General features: G+C 33.4%; 1 protein-coding gene across 1 annotated transcript; it reads left to right on the top strand.

Moving 5' to 3' along the window:
* The first annotated feature begins 182 nt into the window (after positions 1 to 182).
* On the top strand, positions 183 to 19,132 carry LOC129218430 (uncharacterized). The gene is made up of 3 exons (XM_054852687.1): positions 183 to 318; positions 12,066 to 12,277; positions 18,788 to 19,132. Exons 1-3 carry the CDS (start codon positions 303 to 305, stop codon positions 19,037 to 19,039), a joined length of 480 nt encoding a protein of 159 aa, XP_054708662.1. The 5' UTR covers positions 183 to 302; the 3' UTR covers positions 19,040 to 19,132.
* Positions 19,133 to 20,135: the final 1,003 nt, after the last annotated feature.

Consider the following 20,135-nt stretch of genomic DNA (forward strand, 5'->3'; position numbering starts at 1 on the left):
TACATTCCATGCGAATGAATATTTAGCTGTGATATCATATGTACCTGTTGCGAACTGCCCAGAAACACGAGACAATATTTTTTTTCTAAAAAATCAATTTTATCTGTTCGAAGTTCAAAAGAGGCGAGGAGTAACCGCCTACTAAGTACACACACGTTTTGGAAGCGTCTGGTACAAAGTCCATGACGAGAATTACAACCAGGTATATATAGCAGTCACGATAAAAAATTCGCCCTCCTCTATTTTTATCTACTTTGAGCATTTAGCGTTCTTCAACTTGTGATTTCAAGCTAGATTTTACAATGGCTTATTGTGGACGTAAGTGATTTCTTTTGAATATCAATTTAAAAAAAAAAAACTCCAAAACGTATTCTGCATACTCTTCTACTCAAAGTTAACCAATTCGAAATAATCAAATGTGTACTTACTGATTTCTCATCTGACTCAAAACTTTTTCTTATTTGATGCCAAATAATTTGCTATGGAAAATAACAGTGGCGTACATGCTTTGTGTACCCTTGCAACTCATACGGAGCGGGGGGGGGGTGCAAGACGTATGAGGGCACACGCTCTTAAATAATAACACTAAGTTAAAATATTTAAAAAAATCTTATTGAGGGCGGGAGAGGACGCACTTACAAATCTTTTTTTTGGGGGGGGGCGGGACATCGAAGGCTATGTACGCTACTGGAAAACAACATTTTAAAATGCTGGAGAGTAGATCTCTCATATAAATTACTAACAGTACATATCTAATGCTTTCTTGTATTTAGATTCTAACTTACGATTAGGCCGGTAAGTCTTGGTCTAGAGCCCCTTCTACCTAGACCATAGGATAGTATAAAAACGTAAAGTTTTAATTGAATCGGTAGTTTGAAGAAGAGAACACGCTCCAAAATATGTAAATTTGGGTATGATGTTTTTTCAAAAGCAACATAAAGTATATAGCAATATGGCTCTTGATTCCAAAGCAGCCCTTTGCTGCTATATAATTTTTCTTTCAGTGGTGTAACCTCTTTGTGTACTCTAGCCTACATTGTATACAATAGCAACAAAGGTTACTTTATTAGTACTCTACAAAGCTTCTGGTGACCTGCCCTAAAATTTTATGTTGGACAATGACTGTATTTACAAACAAATAGTTTATGAAGCTGTTGTACGTACTTAGCAACTATTATTTCTTTACAAATTGAAGCCATAAACTTTCATACTGGCTACGGATTTATTTTCCCTAAAAAGTTCCTTTCAAAATTCAATCGAATTTCTGAATGTGTTCGAAGGGTATTTGGTCTACATTTACAATGGATTTTACATTTACTTATTGTTAAAAAAAAGCATGATATAATACTAGATATATAACTAACGCATTTTATAACGGCATTTTTTTACATCAAAAATGTGAAATGTTTTGTGAGTTGTGATTTTAAACAAAACAACTTTCATTGCCAAATGACTATCGAGTTAAAATCAAAAAACTATGTGGCAGACTCAAATAGTTGATAGCTTACAGACGCCCCAATGACAGTATTATTCTTTATAAAATTCCTTTTATAAAATCTATCTGAATTATGTTTTACATCTGCGTTATGCTTATGTCTTCTTCATTTGTCAATGAAGAATAAGAAACAGAGCTAGCTTATTACTTAAATTAGCATATTGTTTTGGAAAAAAATAAACGTTCATACAGTAACCTCTCCCCCCCCCCCCCGCGCTAGTTCTAAATAAGCGTTGGAATTAGTTATTTTTGAAAACTTTACATACACGAAGATGTTAATATTATCTTATGTTAATGTATTATTGGAACATCTTATTATTTTAGGAAACATTGAGCGTTTAGATCGCTGCACTGAAAATTAGCAAAACGTCACATAGAACATGAGCACATTAATTCTTGATAGGTTTTAGCTACAGCTGGACTAATATAGTGCATTTTCGCTTAAAGGTATAATTCTGTACCTCAAAGATAAGGTGTCACAACCAGCAAATATAAAATTTTGAGACAAAATATTCATTTGTGTAGTTTTACTTTCCCCAGCCTAAAACAAACAATGCTTAGTTGTGCGCAATGTGCTATGTACGCTTTCTGCACATAATATCTTTTGTAGAGCTAGTTAACGACAGTAAAATCATGTTTTAAATAATTGTGTTTAAATCTAGATACTCATCAATTTAATATTTCTTTGTGATTCTTTATCTCTGAAATACAAAAACATGATCTACAGCAAAATATTATGCGACGTCAGATGTGAGGAATTAATTCAGAATAAATGATTGAAATAATTATGAACAATGAAAATAACGATTGACATTAAAATGATATGGTCCAATAATGACCTTTTATACTAATTGATGAAGAATTGCATGACAGTTTTACAAAATTGAAGTCAAGTTGCAGATAAACAAACTGATTTAATTTTTTGAAAAATCACGAAGAACAAATACAAAACTTCATTTTATACTCACACTGAAAGCAAACATGATGTCACATCAAATTATTAACTTTTTGTTCCCTAACTTAAAATTTGTCTCTTGAAAAGGTCTTCATAGTGACATTACTGAAATTTTAAAAACAGACAAAGCTTTTATCATCCTGTCAGTTGATAAAATCAAACGGTTACTATTAAAGAAAAATATATAACAGCATTTAAAATTAGTTGCTGAGATATTAGTATATAGTATTTTTATATGTTAGTCAAATTTGTTTATCTCTAACCTGTTTGTTGTTTTAAGGGAAATATCTTTATTTCTCTTGATCACTTCGCTCAAAAAACTGGTTACGTTTGGAAAATACGTTTCTTTAGGTTCACTTGCGAAAATTATAATTTTTAAATCACATTGGTCTAGGCGTAAGTAACACTGCGAAGTATCGAGGGAATATCTCACACACTCATTTTCTTTTATAAGCTCTGAAGAGGAATATTGAAGTATGTCGTGTTTTGAACTATTACAGTGTGTTTTCTGAACAGTCATTTTTTCCCTCATGCGCTAAAATACATATAATTTTCAAGAATATTATGCAAAATGACAAGGTGTGCCACTTATATAATAAAGATGTAATAATGTTCATAAAAAATAGATAAATATATTTTACTCAACATCATACTTTAAAAAATCCTCGTCAAGAAATATTCCTCTGCTCGAATAGCTTCACTAACCAGTTTTGGCGGGGGCAACTTTGCAATAATTATGCTTTATATATATATATATATATATATATATATATATATATATATATATATATATATATTAGGGTGGTCCTTATTTTTGAAAATGTAGATATTTTACACGACGCCCCCTCAATTTGTTCCATTACACAAATAAATGATCCATGCAAAATTTAAAGTCAATCCATGAATATTAACACGTGCCCCTAGGGCCCCCTTTTTTGAGTTTCGAAGAAAAAATTGCGGATTTTCTCATTTTTATATAAAAATATTCTAGGTTTCATATTTAAAATAATTTTGAACCTCAATAGATGTTGCTACTTCTAGACCAACCATTCTCTCACTTTCATTCTGTAAAATTTTACATGTTACATAGGGTACATGTACACCAATGACCTTGGGACAGGCATACCGCTATTCGCGCTCGTTTCAAACCAAGCGGCAGGGGAACATTTCTTTCCACCAAGATGGACACAAGGGATTCTAAAGGCCATTAATGAATGATTTTTGAGAACAACAAATTGCCTCCTCCAGGCTTTGGGGGTGTTGATTTGGAAACTTTTTTGTGTATGTAATAGGTGTGGCAAATAGGGTCACTAGGTTTCCATGCTATAAGTATAAGTAATGACAATTATATTTTAATTCGCTGTTCTTTTGTTATATACTTAAATGTTTATGCATTCTTATAATTTAAATTTTGAAAAATCCTCGATTACCCTACCATAAAAATAAACTCTATTTTCCATATCTAAAATATAAATTTAAAAAAATTCCAGATCGGAATAATGTAAAAATCTATACTTTAAACTGTCTTCTATTTCAGTACATAGTCCTTTATTATCATCACAATCATATTGCAATTCACAAGATTTAGAAACCGAAATTGGTATCTATCCTAACCTGTTGAACCTTTTTTTCTATATATGGTTTACCACAACGCAAAAAAGCTTGAAAACTATTGATATCTGCTCGCATTTCATCAATGTTAAACAAATGCCATATTAGGGACAAAGATGCTGTTCATTTATTAACAGCCTATGTAGATGCAGTAAATTTACATCCAAATAACCTTATGATCAATCGTACATCCCTTAAGAGAGCAAGAGAAAATCTTCGAAAGATAAAATCAGATTTCATGAATTTAAATTTAGATTTTTTAGTTATTCCCTGGGATACAAAGCTATATACATCCAGATGTAACTGGGAAAAGACGCTGATAGGCTTACCATGATAGCTTCAGGTCCCAATGTTGAACAGCTACTCAGAATTTGTGAGATATTTCTTCAGTTGTATATGATATCTTAGATGATTGCTCTTTATTGCTAACTGTTCAAGCTGTAATGTCTTATACAGCGGCTTACAAATATCGGCCATATAAATTGTGCATGCATTTTTTTAGAGCAAAAGTTGAACGGTGATATATTGCATTTGTATTGCTATCATCATGCACTTGAAATCGTACTGCAGAGTGTCTTTAAAGAAGTTCTTGCCTTTCTTAGTTCTAGACTCGACATTCCATTATTTAAGCGCTTCAAAATACGAAAAGTACACATACCACTTAAATTCTAAAAGAAGAATTTGATGACATATTATTGTTCGTAGAAAGCGAAATTAAGAAATATTACAGAGAATTCTCATAACGTGTAATAATATTTCTTGGTGAAGTCCTCCCTCCAACAGGGATATGTTTTCGGCAACCTGGAGCTTATCTGTGAGCCAGATGGGTAGCAAAAGGACTTTATTGTTTGAATATTTATGTATTTAGGAAACAATACAAATTGACCTTACATGAAGAGAATGCCCGTAAATGCTGTTTTACAGTTAAATGTTGTATAAGGATATAGTTTTTCGCAGCAACCCATTCTAGGCCTTTTAAATTAATATAAAGTCTAGTGTCTAAAACACCTGCAGCGTAGAAAATGATGACAAACATGCAGCAGAAGCAGTGATTGAAAAATTCATAAATCACTTATGGTACTTAGGGGATGAACTAGTAGCTTTGTCCGTATTGGACGAAGGAATTAACTTTGAAGATAGGAAAAGACTACTTCAAAAAAATGCTTGCTGAACAGGAAGACGTGTCTGATGACTGTATAAAAAATTTCAGATAACAGTACATGATTTGTAATACTTTCTTTAAAAAGATCTTCCTCTTTATAGAATCAATTACGAGTCAATAAAACTGTTTGATAAGTTACAAACACCAAAAAATGTTTTCCTATTTGATCCTGATTAATAGCAAAATGAAGGAAGCTATTTAAAGGGAAGAGATATCGTTAAAATGCTGAAAGTTGTGAATGATACAACTGAAAGAGGAGCACAATTAATCGAAGAATTTCACAATTAATTTATCAAATATGAGTCACAAAAGCAATTTAGAATTTTACAGACAGTCCAAGACTATAGAGGAAAAAAATGCACACGATTGAGATACATTGAGAAAAGCGTACGATTATGGTAAAGTTTCTAAAGCACTATTTCGGGTTCTTATTCAATGTAAAATCTTTAGACGATATGATGTAATTAAAAAGATTAATTTTAGTGCTACCTCGCTGTAAAAATATTTTGCAAACATAGGAGGAACGATGTACGGGGTCTGAAGTAAAACCTCGAAGATTCGTGGGAAAATTATCAAAAGTGTTCAAGTTCAACGTCCTAGGGGCACGTGTTATTATTGACCGATCGAGTTCAAATTTTGAACCGATTACTTTTTATTATAGTGTCACAAAATTAGGGGGCGTCACTTGTTGAATTCCGAAAAAAAATTTTCACGATATAAATAAGGACCACCCTAATATATATATATATATATATATATATATATATATATATATATATATATATATGTGTGTGTGTGTGTGTGTGTGTGTGTGTGTGTGTGTGTGTGTATTTGTGTGTATAATCAAACATGATTATTCAGTATCAACCATTCCTCTCGTAGCCCTACTGTACCATTTCTACTTTGACATAGCAATTCAATAAAATAGCATACTACAAGAAGCATGCTATATTTGAGTTATAACTCAGCTGCTTCTTTTCAAAAGATTCATTATTAGGTATTTAAAACATCGGAAGCAATGACGATGACGTTATAGAATAATTTCGAAAACTTATATTTAAAAAAAAAAATTAAACCTGTGGCCGGATATTGTTTAAGCTAATTAGTCATGGGTGGCGCTATGCGTGAAAGCCCAACCGACCTGAACTTTTGACAAAAATAATGTCAAAAATAAAGATGGTTTCTACATTTTATTTTATCAGTTTTGAACTAACTCAAACAAAATTATCAAGAAATTAGAAAATCAATGTGTGAAAAGCGCGGAGAAAAAGGTTACCTGTCAGAGAAATGTTTATCAAAATAGAAAATATAAATAAACTGAATGAAACTGCAAAAGGTTAAATGGAATGGTGCTTCAATATTGAGTCAAGACAATTTTCAATATCGAGTCGAACAGACGTATATCAATACATAGTAATAGTTCTATATTCCATTAATTTTGTTTTTAACTAAATGTTGCTGCTGTAGAATCTATATTAACAAAATGCCTGTTAAATAAGTAAACGTGAGTTTTGTAAAGGTGAGAAAAATACCTTAAACGCACACATTAATAAAAGACGCTCAAAGAAACATATTTTTATCCAGCAGGTGAAACACTTATGAATAATAGAGGGAAAGACACTTGGGTGTGTGTGTTTAGGAAAAACGACTGAAGTTTAAGCTTTTTACACAATGGTTCAATTACATATCGTTATGAAACGTTTATAAAACTATTTTCAGCATTAGTTGCTGTAAGGTGACTAAAAGACCGTTGTTGAGAAGAAACCAGAGCATTAATTTCAGATTTATTAGCCAGAGCTACTGTATTTGTTTTACTTTCAAGGGCATTTACTTTTGAAAAAAGAAAAAAAAAACGAGGTTCATTTTTTTTATATCAGGGTTTCAGTTTTACATGCTTTTGATTGATGCAATAAAACATTTTTCCCGCCTTAAATACTTAGTTCATCGCACGAGAACAGTCCTTTAGAAATTATTTTTCCTTGCAACACAGAAAGCATGGGTGAGGAATAAAATACGAAATCAGTTTTTGTGATGTTGTATGAATAAATACTAACAAAAGTCTTAGGAGCCAAAATTTTGTTTAGCCAAGAGAAATTTATTTTTCTGCGTTTTCTTGGATGCTTAGTGTTATATAGTTTCTGAAAGATTTGTGTTCTGAAAGAACTAGTCGCTAAGATATATTTTTAGCCTACAGGGCGATTTGGAGCCCGATATTTGTCGGTGCATGACAAATGTTATAGCATTTTATAACAAGTATTAGTCATTAATAGTGATTTTGACTTTTCAGGACTAAGAGAATAAATCTACTCAAAGAAAATCTTCTTTTAAAAATAATTCTTAAAATATTATTCATCTATTACATTATGAATCAATAACTAGTTTTTGTAATCACTTTACCGTTACACTATCTCTGAAAATGAATGATAAAATGTGTCTTTTATCTGAGACTCCCAGGAAAAAATCTTCCAAAAATTATCTAAGAAAATATCTAAAACCTGTCAAGCTGAAAGACGAAACGGACGTTACTTTTATTTGCTATCTTCTGTAACATGCATTGCCTGTTTTCGATAAGGACATTTTCTATATGCAATATGAATGCATCATGAGACATTTCTTCTTTATCTCTTGTCAAAGTCTTGAGAAGAGTTTTTATCAAATAAATATCCTACTACACATTCTATAAAGTAAAATTATCAAGAGGATTGTTATCACGAATGCATTATCTAAATGATAAGTTCAGTATTGTTTTCTGGAAAAAAGGAAATGATACTCCTAAGAAACAAATCTTTTTGTCGCTCACAATCTTGGGTCAAGGTAGTAAGAATGTTAAAAGAATACGATAATTGTAAAAACAAGGTATCGATAAAAGATAAATATGATAGTATTGTAGTGGTTAACAATGTGGAAAACATCAGTTAGACAATGTAAAACATGCATGTTTGACAAGGTGAAAACATTAAAAAGCAAAACCTGTTTGTAATTATTAAGCATAGTAACATTTCACTATATTAATCATATATCTATTCACACAGTTAGTTACAGCTGAACTCTTTTGTTCACTTTAAGTTTTCCAAGATACTTAGTTTATAATAGGCATCTTTACCATCAAATTAAGTTCATGAAAAAAGAAAATATATTGGTCTTTAGATAAAATGCCTGGATAACTCGTCGTCATACGATAGAAAAATTAAAATTTGTAACAAATTTTAAGCTGACATTTAGCTTTAGTTTTTACATTATCCTTACTTACATACGATAGTATTTCATCCCAGCCCATTGAAAACCTTAGTAAATCGGTTTCTATGTTAAAAAATTTTTTGATGCATCCTCCTTTTGTTTTTACATTTTTCCATGTAAAATCACTCTGACGGATTCTAATTTAGCTTATTGAATCACTCAACCAATCCTTCATTTAAATCATGCACATTAATATTACAAGTTTACTTCACTTAACTGTAAAAAAAAAAATTTGAAATGTTCCTGGAGAACAATGGGCAGCTGATGTGTCTAAGTTCTGCCAATAACATATCTGGCAAAATCCAGGAAAAATCTCCAGCTAAAAGCTATTAACATTCCTGAAATTAACCTTGAATCTTTCTGAAGCATTCAGAAACCTTCCCAATCCAAGTAGTAAAACCTGTGAAGTTGACTACCTTTGTAAGTTGACCACCTGTCTAAATTGACCACTTTTTTCACGCACGGAATCAGACCTTATCATATAAATGAACCTTTGTAAGTTGACCACCTGTTTAAGTTGACCACTAAAGTAGTGCACGGCAAGTGGTCAACTTACACAGGTTTCACCGGTAAAACCTGTGAAGTTGACCACCCTTGTAAGTTGACCACCTGTCCAAGTTGACCGCTATTTTCAGACACGGAATTAGATCTATATCATATAAATCAACCTTTGTAAGTTGACCAGCTGTTTAAGTTGACCACGAAAGTAGTGCACTGCACGTGGTCAACTTACACAGGTTTCACTACTTGGAGCGCAAATTACTTATTAAAACCTTCAATGCAGATATCTAGTTTCCAAGCCATGATTTCATCTTTGTTTATGTGCAACGAATAACGATACAGTCCTTCAGTATAGCACAATATAAATTTGGAAAGTAAAATGTCACATGACATGTTCATCAGCATATGGTAAATATTGTTTACCGGATACTGCTTTTGAATATTTTAAAAACAGAATTTATTTCTTCGTAAAATTGATATTTGTTTTTACTTCACTTTATTCATTTATTTATTAACAGCTGAATTGAAACTAACAAAAAATTACGTAAATTAAATGCAAATAAATAACTCAAAATATAATTTTACTGCAAATGAAAACGTACATGTCATCTAACGCAGATTAATGATACTCTTTTCATCGGAACTTCTTTAAGAATACAGTTAAAAAATGCATTGAAAACTCCATTTTAATGAGGCAGTAACTGTTTATTGACTGTCATTTTAATATTGAAATAAATCTGTGTGTTTCATGATTGTAAGAACAGCATTCTATAGATTAAATATGAGCTTTTTTTTAAATCATCATCATATGCTGGAAAAATGCGTTGCTTAGAGGGATACTCTAAGGAAAAAGAAAAATTGTGTATGTAATTACGTTACTTAATTCAACAAATTCATCACGTTTGTCTTAGAGGAACGTTTTAGAAGCAAGGTGGTTTTTTTTTTTTTTTTTTTTTCAATTCTTAATATGGGAAGTGAGGTACGTTACACACACAAGAAGAATATGACTTTTGCATTAAAATGCTTTGCAATGTTTACATATATGGCTTTATATGAATATGTATTTCACTTGTGGTACTTTCTACATTTGATTTATATAAACGCTGTAAAAGTTTCGAAACGTCACTGGTTATTTCCGCGGAACGTTTCGAGATTTCACAGGTTTTCATCAGTTTCCTTTGAAAATCAAATATCTTTGTCAAAAAGGTTTCCTGAATTGCTAGAGGTTGCACTAATACAAACTGATTACTGTTGTGAAAAAATTTTTAGCTACCAGTTTAAAGATTAACTGAATGTATTTATTAAGTGTATCGTCTTCGGTTTGATTACGGCCTGTCTAGATCGACTCTGCTCCCAATGGGAGCGAATACGTCTTTGAATTCCATAGCTTTTCGAGAGTTGTTGGCAAGTGAAATGCTTGTTACTGTACTTGCAATTTTGTCATAGCCTTGGCCATGGTTGCAATAATGCTTCAGGAGCTTTCTTGGTAAATCAGGAAGGTGCTAATCAATTATTTTAAACCTAAAAGTTTTCTCTGAAGGTTCTAAACTGGTTTTGACCGGGGAGATTTCTGAATTCTTCAGAAAGGATACTGACTTTTAGCGTAAAACATACCTGTTTTATAGCAAGATATGTTTATGGTAGAAAATGGGCACATTAGCTGCCCATTATCTCCCAGGAACGTTTGCAAATTGTTTTCACTGTGAATATATATTAAAAAATAATTTAAAACTCCCCTCTTTTAATTTGTATTTTGGTGGAGTGCACAAGAAATACGTTTATTATGGATTACTTCACCTTTCAAGTTTCTCTTAATTTACACACACACACACACAAAAGCACCTCATCAGTTAAGGCCAGAATATGCATTTTTTACTCTTAAAATTGTATCGGAATTTTCTAAGATGGAGAACAATCTGTTGCCAGTGCCTGATGTATACCTTAGCTGGGGTGGCCAACCGTTCCAAGGTTATCAATCCGTCAATAGTGGAAAGATAATTAGTCTATCTGTAGCAGTTAGTCTTGTTGCTCTATTCTCAAATGTGTAGTCTAGTTACTTTGCATTTTATATAACTATTATCTTTACTCTAAACTTTTTTGTAAAAGAAATCTAAAGTTTTGCATTTGGTACTTTACATAACGATAATACCTTATTAGATCATTAAATAATTCAGGTAATATTCAGTAGCAAAATAATTAAATATTTTAATATTTCTTTTTATATCAGTATCAGTAAAAATAAAAATGCCCTGCCAGAAAAAATATATTGATATTACAAATCGTAGTACTTTCTATGCTATAATAGGTTTTTTTTTATTGTTTTACATTAAGGTAGACGTTTTACAATATTTTGATTTTTTATCTAACAGTGGAAGATTACTGTTATTTTCTCTTTTTCCGACGATTGTTTGAAAATGGAAAAACATGTATCCAATTTTTAACATCACAAACTTCAATGCATGCATCTTCACAGAAATGTTAAATGTTGTCCGTGCTTCCATTTTAATAGCGAAATGTAACAAATGAGTCAATTTGAAATGAAATGAACTGAAATCGAACAGAAGGACGTGTAATAAAATGGAATGAGCTGCAATAAAATGAAATTAGACCTTTTTTTTTTTTGTCTCAATAACTCATGATGACTTGTCTTAAGCATTGTATTCATGTTTATGAGATGTACATTCTCTTTCTCCCTAGAATAAACTTAATGCACGTGAGCATAGTCATAATTAAATACAAAACAACTCTCATAAGTGAAGTCAACTTCATGTTTTTATTTTTTAAGCCAATTTTCAACTGTATTTCCCATTAGAATCGCTCACTGCTACGATTGTATTTCCAAAACTTCTTTCTAGACGGTTTTGCGAAAGGAAATAAAACTTACTTACTACATTCGTCTCTTATCTCATTGACATTTTTTACTTTTTATTCGGAATAAATTTATCTGAAGTTTTTCCCCACATTGAGAGATAAAATCTAAGTTAAAGTTGCAAAAAATGCAATAAAATAATATGGGACAAAAAAATACACATCTTATATTTTATCTTTGTCTTTAGATGGCATAGATCAGATATAAATCTCAAACTGAGTCTTTAATTTTTTAGCAACTAACTACAGACCAATAGCCGAGTGGGTACCTGCATCTGGCGGTACTGTCCCACCTAACGCCATCGAAGTTGGTTACGATGGTGGCAACGTTGTCTATGTTGGCCGTGCTCATCATCAAGGAGATAACATTCCAGGAAAGGTGGTTCCTCAACACGGATCTTGCTATGTCGCTTGGGGCGGACAAGAGCACGGATATCACCAATATGAAGTAAGTTTATCTGTCACGGTGTTACTGTTAGATTCATTTTTCATTTTACTTCCTTTTACAAACGAGCTGATGTGTGCATCACATGACTTCCTTTTACTCTAATTTAATGTCATTTCCCCATTTTTAGCAATTTTAATGTGATTCAATTGTTTACTCTCTAAATATCACCAACAACGTCCAAATTGAAAATAAATTTTTTTTAAAAAATCGCCAAATTTGTCGTCAAGTTGGCGACCAAAAGACTGGCGATATATCGCCAAGTGTCCGACAAATTATAACTCCACTTGAGTTTTCATCGAAATTAACAATGATTTCCCCCCCAAAAAATGGCAAAAAAACCCCCTTAGGAACATCCGAATGCAACCAAAAGGGAAGGTGCACAACTAGGCCCCACTGGGAGTCTACGTACCAAATTTCAACTTTCTAGGACATACCGTTTTTGAGTTATGCGAGATACATACACACATACATACGTACATAAGGACGTCACAAGAAAATTCGTTGTAATTAACTCGGGGGTCGTCAAAATGGATATTTCAGGTGTCTGTAGGTTTCTAGGCATATATTCACGTGTGGTCGGGTCGAAAAAAAAAACATTCATTCGGTGTCAGAAAAATGGAAATTAAGGCCGATTTTTGAGTGAAAATTTTTTTGCGAATACATTACTTCCTTTTTTGTAAAAGGAAGTTATTGTATTCGCGAAAAAAATTTCACCCAAAAATCGGCCTTAATTTCCATTTTGCTCACCCTCAAATGAATGTTGAGATTTTTTTTAAACCGACCACACGTGGATATGTGCCTAGGAACGTACACACACACGAAATATCCATTTTGACGATCCCCGAGTTAATTACGAGTTTTCTCGTGACGTCTGTGTGTACGTATGTGCATATGTATGTCACATAACTCAAGAACGGAATGTGCTAGAAAGTTGAAATTTGGTACGTAGACTCCCAGTGGGGTCTAGTTGTGCACCTTCCTTTTTGGTTGCATTCGTATGCTCCAAAAGGGGTTTCTGCCCCTTTTGGGGGGGGGGAATCATTGTTAATTTCGATGTAAACTCGAGTGGTGTTATAATTTGGCGCACACTTGGCGATATATCGCCAGTCTTTTGGTCGCCAAGTTTTGTCGCCAACTTGGTGACAAATTTGGCGATTTATTTATTATTTTTTTTAAATCTGGTTTCAATTTGGCCATTGTTGGTGATATTTAGAGAGTAAACTATTGAATCATATTAAAACTGCCAATAATGAGAAAATGACATTAAATTGGAGTAAAAGGAAGTCATGTGATGCACACATCAGCTCGTTACTCAATGAGTAATTATAATATGTAAGATAAGAAAAATGCATTTTAAAAATCACGTTTGAAGTTGAACAACATGTATAGCGTTTTCTTTCAAAAGAGTTAGTAAACTTAGCTTTATGACAACTGTAAACATAGTCCAACTGTTTCTTCTTATTAACTGATGTGAAATGTAAAGCGATTCTTAAGTTATAGTATGTTGAACCAGTTAACAGAAAATTGGTATAGCTCGCTGCCGAAAAATGTATTATTCTAAAGGGTGGAGATGATTTTGTTATGAGAAAGATATTCTAGGGCTTTCCTTAACCGTTTTTAGCTTTGTATGTCCTTTTTCATCACATAAAAATTATGAAATTGCTTGAAAGACGTTCCTATTCATGATATTTCAAGACTTCCATACTGCTCCCAAGCAGTAGAGACCAATGTCAAAATAGTTTTATCAAATGTTAAACTAGCAAAATTTGTTTGACAAGTCTACATCTAGTGTCGGCTGCAGTATATATAGAAACGGGGCAAAAGATAGAGCCGCAAGATATACCCAGATTGGTAAAACCAAAAGAACCTTACGGTATGATGCTTTGATCTGTATTCACCTTTAAGTAGTAAACTCTGCGTTTTTTAATGTAGGAAGCGGGCAAAGAGCTGTATAATATTTTCAAAAGTCTTTAAAAAGCTAAGGCTTCTCTGCTTAACAGACAGCAGTAAGGTACTAAGCATTAAAATTTATGTTTCACACAGATTCAGACAGCGACAATTGTTCCTTTAATCTATACATATAAAAATGAGTTGATTTTCGTGTTTGTGTGTGAGTTTGTTCCTCTTACAAATCCAGTTTCCGTCAATTTATTTTCTAAATTTAGCTCAGAGTAGGTCCTTTGATGCTCAGGAATTCACATAAGAATATTTTGCTCCCCCGAACGGGAGGGTAAAAATCATACAGATATGGTTTTTCCTTGTACGTATTAACAGTTTACATCGGATCTTTGGCAAATTTGGTGCAGTGGTCTGTTGATATTTAATAATTCCCATAAGGAGTTTTTCACCTCCCCCCAACAATCCCCCGTATGAAAGTTTTCTTAATTTAAATTCAGTGTACATCGAATCTTTTAAAAATTTGGCACAGAGGTCCTTTGATGATCATGAATTCACATAGGGATTTTTTATACCCCCCCCCCCCCGTTTAGGGCGGTGTTCGCCTTAAAATCCGTGAAACGGAATGTTTAAGCCTGTAAAAAACAATGCCTGAATTTTTGTAATTCAAAAAAAAATCCAAAGACGTCTAAATTTACATTTTGAGTCATAAAATTGCTCTTTTCAGCATGTTGACGGGAAATTTTAAGCTTTTTTTTTTCCTTTATTTAAGCCGGATTGTTGAGTATGCCTCACTTGATATAACTTTTTTTTCTAAAGAAAACCATGCAACACCGGGCAATGCAGCTAGTTGTTTAATAAATACGGTTGAACTTTTTCTAAGCTACTCTTTTGACCCCTTCGTTATAAGCAGACCTCAATGCAATCAGTATTAAGCCATACACGTTTCAATATTTATATTGTATCCATACGAAGTCAATGACAGCAAAATAAAATTCGATACAAAACTGAAGTTTTAAAACTATAGTAAACTAAATATATATGATTTCAAAAGATTTTAAATATTTACGATTTCAAAAATTATATTTTTAAAATGGAACAGACGAAAGGGAATTTCAATTGAGGTTTTTAAGTTTATCAAAAAGTCACAAAAAATTGACGATATATGTGTCGAAAATGATAACGGAACTTATCGGCTGGGACGAAGCCACCTGCATTTTTCTTTTTCTGGTAATTTGAGATAATGAAGACGTTATAGGACTTGAGGTGATCCAAAATTTTACGCAAAGTGAACCTGGGGGAAATCTTAAGGGGAAATAATGTACTAATACTTATGACTACAAGAATTACATAGGACAGAAATCAAGGGAAGTTTATCAAATCAAGAAATATTGGCAGTCAAATGAAAAAGCTAACCAAAACAGAAATATCTTACAATAGCCGCATTATCAAAGCCCTACCCGACTAGCATGCAAAATTTGCCATTTTTAGTTATAGGGTAGACGGGGCACGTTTACGCAGTGCCCTTTTTACTTTCTTTTACAAAAAGAAGGAAGTATTGTACTCGCGAAAACATTTTCACTCAAAAATCGGCCTTAATTTCCATTTTGCTCGCCCCGGAATGAATATTGAGTATTTTTTTTACCCGACCACACGTGGATATATGCCTAAGAACGTATAGACGCCCGAAATATCCATTTTGACGATTCCCGAGTTAATTACAACGAGTTTTCTCGTGACCTCTGTATGTACGTATGTATATGCGTATGTACGTATGTATGTGCGTATGTACGTATGTATGTGCGTATGAACGTATGTATGTGCGTATGTATGTCGCATAACTCAAGAACGGTACGTCCAAGAAAGTTGAAATTTAGTACGTAGACTCCTAGTGGGGTCTAGTTGTGCACCTCCCATTTTGGTTGCATTCGGGTGTTTCTAAAGAGGTCTTTTGCCCCTTTTTGGGGGGAAATCATTGTTAATTTCGATGCAAACTCAATTGGTGTTATAATTTGGCGGACACTTGGCGATAAATCGGCAGTCTTTTGGTCGCCAAGTTTAGTGGCCAACTTGGCAACAAAGTTGGCGGGTTTTTTTTTCTTTTCTTTTATCTGGTTTCAATTTGGCCACTGTTGGTGATATTTAGAGTTAACTATTGAAGCACATTAAAATTGCCAAAAATGGGGAAATGACATTAAATTGGTGTAAAAGGAAGTCATGTGATGCACACATCAGCTCGTTTGAGAATTGTATTTGTATGAACTGAAATGTTATTAAATTTTTTTGCACGTTAAAATAAATCCAAATTTGGCGACGGGCAAGATTACGCGTTGAACGTCGGAGCACCTTTACGATCGTTCTTACTGTTTCTTACTTAAACTTGTCCCTGACACTTATTTATTTTTATTTTTTTTGCTGCAAACTGTCTCAAACATTTTTAGTATTTTCCGGCTTTTTAGTTTGGAAAATTACCATTTTATTTTTAGTTAAGTTTCCTATTCGTATCTTATAGCTCATAATCATATAGTGCTGTCTTCATGCCCCTTCAGCTTCAACTTTATACACTATTCAGTCTGCAATAAATTTTCTTTATTTTAGCGCTGGTAAGACATTATGTTCAAAACACTAACAGAGCCACATTAGGTGTCAAAATAAATATGCGTAAACGTACCCCGTGTCCGGGGCGTGTTTACGCAACCGACTTGGACGCAAAAATAATGTTTTTAACGGTTAAAAACACAAGCTGAGCAACAACTGAATATACCAACTTTGACTCTATTAACTGCTTCATAAAACCGTAAGGTCTAAAATTTTCTAAGTCAAAGCATACAATTTAGAAAATTCATTGAAAAAATCCGCGTAAACGTGCCACGGCCCACCATACCATATTGTGATAATAGTGCTAAATTAAATCGATTTTCAAGCATAGAAGAGTGAAAATAGATTTACAAAAATCTACTTCAGCTATGCCATTGTTTGGTAGATTTAAGTAGCGTAATTAGGAACATAAGAAGGTCAATCGTCCCCCCCCCCTTGCAAAAAAGGTTCATTGTACCCTCCAGAACAGATTTGTTGGGGTGATTACAACATTGCTTCCATCCTAAGAGTAGTATTTGAAATTTTTTGTTAAGCGCGGGATGATTTCTTTTAACATATAGCCATTGTTCTCAAAGAATCTGATGTTGTTTTTCCGTTGAGAGATTTTTGAAGAAGTCGGGGGGGGGGGGTGGAACCGCTGTTAGTTGTTAGTCCCTAAAGTTATCTTGTAAGAATTCTTGTCAAAACTGTAAGAACCCTCATAAAGAGTGTTTGACATAAGGACTTATTTTTGCCCAAAGTCAAACGCTTCGTATACCTTGAAAGCCACAAGCGGGTATCAGCTAAATTGACTAGTTATGCTGAATATTTTCCAAGCGTAAATATAACACTGTCAGATTTTCATAGAGCAAGGCTTTCCACCCTTGGCTTTTAGTTATTATTTAAGAAATAAAATAATATACTTTTTACCTACTTGTAAGTATATATATCATGTTTCTATTCTGGCACGAAAAATGAAGTTGTCGATAAGAGATAAGCAATACAAATCATCTACATATTTTTCTCAAAATTGGTTTTCTTCCCATAGTCAAGGTAAAAAATTTCCCCGCACCCCCAGAAGAGTAGTGGTAGAGCATGTCGTTAGCACCACAAATCTGATAATTTGGCATAATCCATTAAACGATTTCTTTAACTCTCCTTTTGGTGAAACACACTACGTCAAAAACGCAAATGTGAAAGTCATACCTACGTAGTCAAGAGTAATCAAGCCCCTATTTAAAAAATCATAATTTATCATTCTTATCCAAACCTTTAACACTAGAAAGACGGAGGGGCCTGTGTGGCCCCTCGCGTAGTTTGTTGTTTAATAACTCGGATAAAATCTAACGGAACTTAATGGAATTTTCTGACTTTTCATTATATGAAACTATTTGAATGCTTGTTTAATTATTTATTCATTCACCCCATAGTACTGTTAATATTGATCCTTATACCTAGAAAGACGGGAGGGGCCACAGTGGCCCCTAAGCATTTTGACAATTAAAAAATTTATTTTTTTCCTTTCTCCTAATTGTTGTAGCATAAAAAAAAATGCCATTCACTCTAGTTTAACCTGTAACTTCCTCTTTATGAAGCCGGTTGGATATCCAAATGCTATAAACAGTACCGACTGCTTACCATCCTAACGGTGGCCATTGCTCTTAGAAAGGAAAACTAATTCAACCTTTTGCTCAGTGTAGAGAGAAAAACTAAAAATAATTAAGTACTAAGTTTTTATTTAGTCATGAAAGAAGGTGTATCAGGCATGTGGACTCCCTCAGGAAGAATTTTTAAAAGAATTCACTCCAAAAAGGGGCCACACTGGCCCCTTCAGTCTTTCTAGGTATACAGAAAATGTCAGTCGTTCTAGTGTTAAAGGGTTTATTCCCAGAAGTTACGTTTTTACATCCGTGGTTTTGGCGAGGCACTGACGATGTGTCTCCTCTTTCCATGTAAAAAACGTTTCATTGTCAGAAAACCCTAATACAGATTTAATACTACCAGTTCCTGATAGTTCTCTCAATTTTCTCTGCTTAGGTTTTGATTGCCCCATACGGCTCACAGTTGGAGTGGAGATACGCCTCCGGATCAGACATTCCTCCTGGTGCAGTTCAGGGTGGAAACACAGCCGAGGGTGAACCTCTCTTCATTGGACGAGCCAACCATGAGGGCGCCATGTGCAGTGGAAAGGTTCAACCCAGCCACGGGGTTTGTTACGTTGCATATGGTGGTGCAGAGCACCCTCACAATAGCTATGAAGTGCTGGTGGTGCGAACCGTGAATCTTTAAAAACATTAAGTTGTAAGGTGTGTTTGTGTTTTCACTACAATTGTATCTTATCATTTTGTAAAATGGGAGAATAAATTCGTTATCAGTTTGCAATGCTTGGTAGTTATTTTTTTTTTTTTTTTTGTTACATATAGATCGTACGTGTACGTATAAGATTAACACTATCAAATTATGGGTGCGCGGAATTTGTTGGGGGGATTTCAGTTTCAACGTTTTAGATGAGTTATAATGCAAGCTTATCTTTAACTATCTCTGCAAAACATGTAACAGAGAAATGTTTGCCCCGAAAATTATGTGTCGCGCTTTCAAGTAGACATTAATGCGATTTTTTTTTTTTTTTTACTTTTATTTCAACGCGATCCCCATTAAACACCAAGTCTCCCATTTTGGGAACCTTTGATTAAGATATTTTTCCTCATCAAGTAGTTAAGATATCATTTTGAAATTATTTTAAATTGAATGATAAAGCACCTAACTTTATTGGTAATTTTTTTTTCAAAAGGTTTGGAATGTTTTTGTTTTTTTTTAACTTCAATTTTACAAAAATTTCTCGTTTTTGTATTACACGGAAAACAATTACCTAAAAATTATTAATACGAATGCAGAAAATTAGAAACATAGAATATGAAGCTCAATAGAGCTTTTTTTACAATCACAATAAACAGGGGTCAAGGAAAATAATTTAAATTAGTTTTATAGGAGTTTATTTACTGAAGTCCCAAAATGGGAGACAGCGTGTTCTGATTAGCAGAACAAGTCATGGCTAGTAAAAATGGTCTTCACCCATTTTGCATGAATGAACTCTCCCCTCTTTATTTTTTCCTGTCTAAGCTGCAGCCCCCTTTGTATTTTCTCGCTGTAAACAATCTTTTGTTGTTCAAGGTCAAGAGACCTTGCTTTTGTCAAAAAAAGTGACATTCCATTCGTTTAGAAGAAAGTTCTGGGGAAACAAGGGTGCCAATCCTCCCTATGAAGGATGACGCATTTCTCTGAATTTCTACAGAGCACGGAAGAGATTTCCCTAAAATGAGATCAAAGATCGCTTTCAAATTATCCCCCCCCCCTAAAAAAACGTCAGTACACTGTTAAAACTACA

This window comes from Uloborus diversus, chromosome 3 (assembly GCF_026930045.1).
Source record: "Uloborus diversus isolate 005 chromosome 3, Udiv.v.3.1, whole genome shotgun sequence".
Taxonomy (NCBI): Eukaryota; Metazoa; Arthropoda; class Arachnida; order Araneae; family Uloboridae; genus Uloborus; species Uloborus diversus.